Consider the following 1,724-nt stretch of genomic DNA (forward strand, 5'->3'; position numbering starts at 1 on the left):
ATCAAACCGAAGAGAAAAGCCCATAACAATGATGAAGCTGAAGAGCCTGAAGCTACAATCGTGCCGTCTTCGAGCACTGAATCCCAGAACGAGGTCGTTGAAGAATCCAGCGAGGAGGCGGAGAACGGAATAGTGGGAGAACAGAAGGAAAAAGGGAAAAGAGAGGAGAAGAAGAACGGCAAAAAGAAGGTGAAAAATAAGGGAAAAATGAAAATTGAAAAAGAGGAAGAAAACGAGGAGAAGAGTGGGACTACTACATTGTATAAGTTTCCAATGAATCGGGTCAGTCGGATTATTAAGAGCGAGGATTCGGATCTTCGGATTTCTCAGGAGGCGGTTTTCCTCGTCAACAGAGCTTCGGTATAATTCTCAATTTCTTTGATTTTGTCTTGTTCTCTGATGCATGCCTATGGAATTTGCAATTGAAAAATTAGGTTTCGGCATGATTTTATCTCGATGTGAATTGTTTTTTTGCTCTTTCTTAGCGTTTTACAGCTTTCTAAATGCATAAGCTATGCAACAAGTTTCATAAACAACTAAATCAGTTCTTGAAAGTGGTATTGCTAGAGAAGACTTGCAGTGCCCAATTTATCAAATGATTTTTATACTGGTTTAAGGACAATTTTTTCTTAAAAATTATGCTATTTTTCAAATTTTCGAAATGAACTATATGTTAAGATTCTTTTAATTATCCACTTCAAGCATTGAATTCTATAACACAAATTTTTATATTCCAGTCCATGGAATGCGCTGATGGTCCATGGCATTTTACCGGCAATGTCTTAATCCATGAAAAAGGAGGTACATTACTAGCAGGTGGTACGAAGAAACATGATAAAATATAGTTAGAATCCCGATGGACAGTGAAGGAAATAAAGTGGAAGATTTTTATTTATTTTTTTCCCCTGAAAGAACACAATTTCATCAACTGACACCAAGCGTATTCCATCACCATTCACAGGTTGATCATGGTCTTGCCAGCATTCGCTTAGTAAGTATAGTTTTGTGTTTCCTCGAAACAAAAAATGAGTGTAACAGGGGCCTTATATGATGGAAAAAGAGGCTGGTGCCCAATTTAAAGATCAATAAAAGGGTCTTTTGCATATAATTTCAAAATCTAGAAAAGGAACATTGAAGATGTGCAGTCATTATGACTACATCGCTTCATATATAAAGTGATGAGTAGAATCCGATTCAAGGTGATGTGTAGTTTAAAGCATTTCTTGATAAGCTATGGTGGGTTTTAATGTGTTGGTAATGATTATCTTGAAGTTAATTTTTGAAATGTAGTCCCCCCAACATTGCTTATGTTCATTGCAGGAGAAGTTTCTTGAACTGTTCTGCAAGGAGGCCTATGATTGTGCTTTTATGGATCACAAGAAACATATTGGATACAACCATCTGTGTAATGTTTCTTCCATTACTATAACCATTCATTCAAAATAAATGCAAGCCATGAACTAATTGCACATTTATGCATAGTTAGATGACCTAGCTCCAATGAATGTGAATCCTTGTTGCTGTAAGATAGGTCACGGAGTGGACTGCATTTCATAGAGTAGAACATGTGAACCGCTTGTGCTTGGTTTGATAAGCCTTCTTCCTTATGGAGGCATGTATTACACGTGTTTATGGTAAATTCTACAGAATTGTGTTTTCTCATCGAAACATATACATTTCGGCCTTCCTGGTGAGGCATTCGAAAAGGCTCAGGTATTTTTTGA

General features: G+C 36.8%; 1 protein-coding gene across 1 annotated transcript; it reads left to right on the top strand.

The window, feature by feature from the left end:
* Nucleotides 1-6: 6 nt before the first annotated feature.
* LOC111381367 (DNA polymerase epsilon subunit 4) lies at nt 7-1,718 on the top strand. Its single transcript, XM_023005144.1, has 2 exons — nt 7-360; nt 1,321-1,718. Exons 1-2 carry the CDS (start codon nt 208-210, stop codon nt 1,444-1,446), a joined length of 279 nt encoding a protein of 92 aa, XP_022860912.1. The 5' UTR covers nt 7-207; the 3' UTR covers nt 1,447-1,718.
* The last annotated feature ends 6 nt before the right edge of the window (nt 1,719-1,724 follow it).

The sequence above is a fragment of the Olea europaea genome, unplaced genomic scaffold, assembly GCF_002742605.1.
Source record: "Olea europaea var. sylvestris unplaced genomic scaffold, O_europaea_v1 scaffold22986, whole genome shotgun sequence".
Taxonomy (NCBI): Eukaryota; Viridiplantae; Streptophyta; class Magnoliopsida; order Lamiales; family Oleaceae; genus Olea; species Olea europaea.

What these genes read in the sequence shown, in the direction of transcription:
- LOC111381367 (XM_023005144.1), top strand. Translation starts at nt 208, where the DNA reads ATGAAAATTGAAAAAGAGGAAGAAAACGAGGAGAAGAGTGGGACTACT. An exon ending in TCCTCGTCAACAGAGCTTCG is followed by an intron (nt 361 to 1,320) that starts GTATAATTCTCA and finishes TGTTCATTGCAG; the next exon opens with GAGAAGTTTCTTGAACTGTT.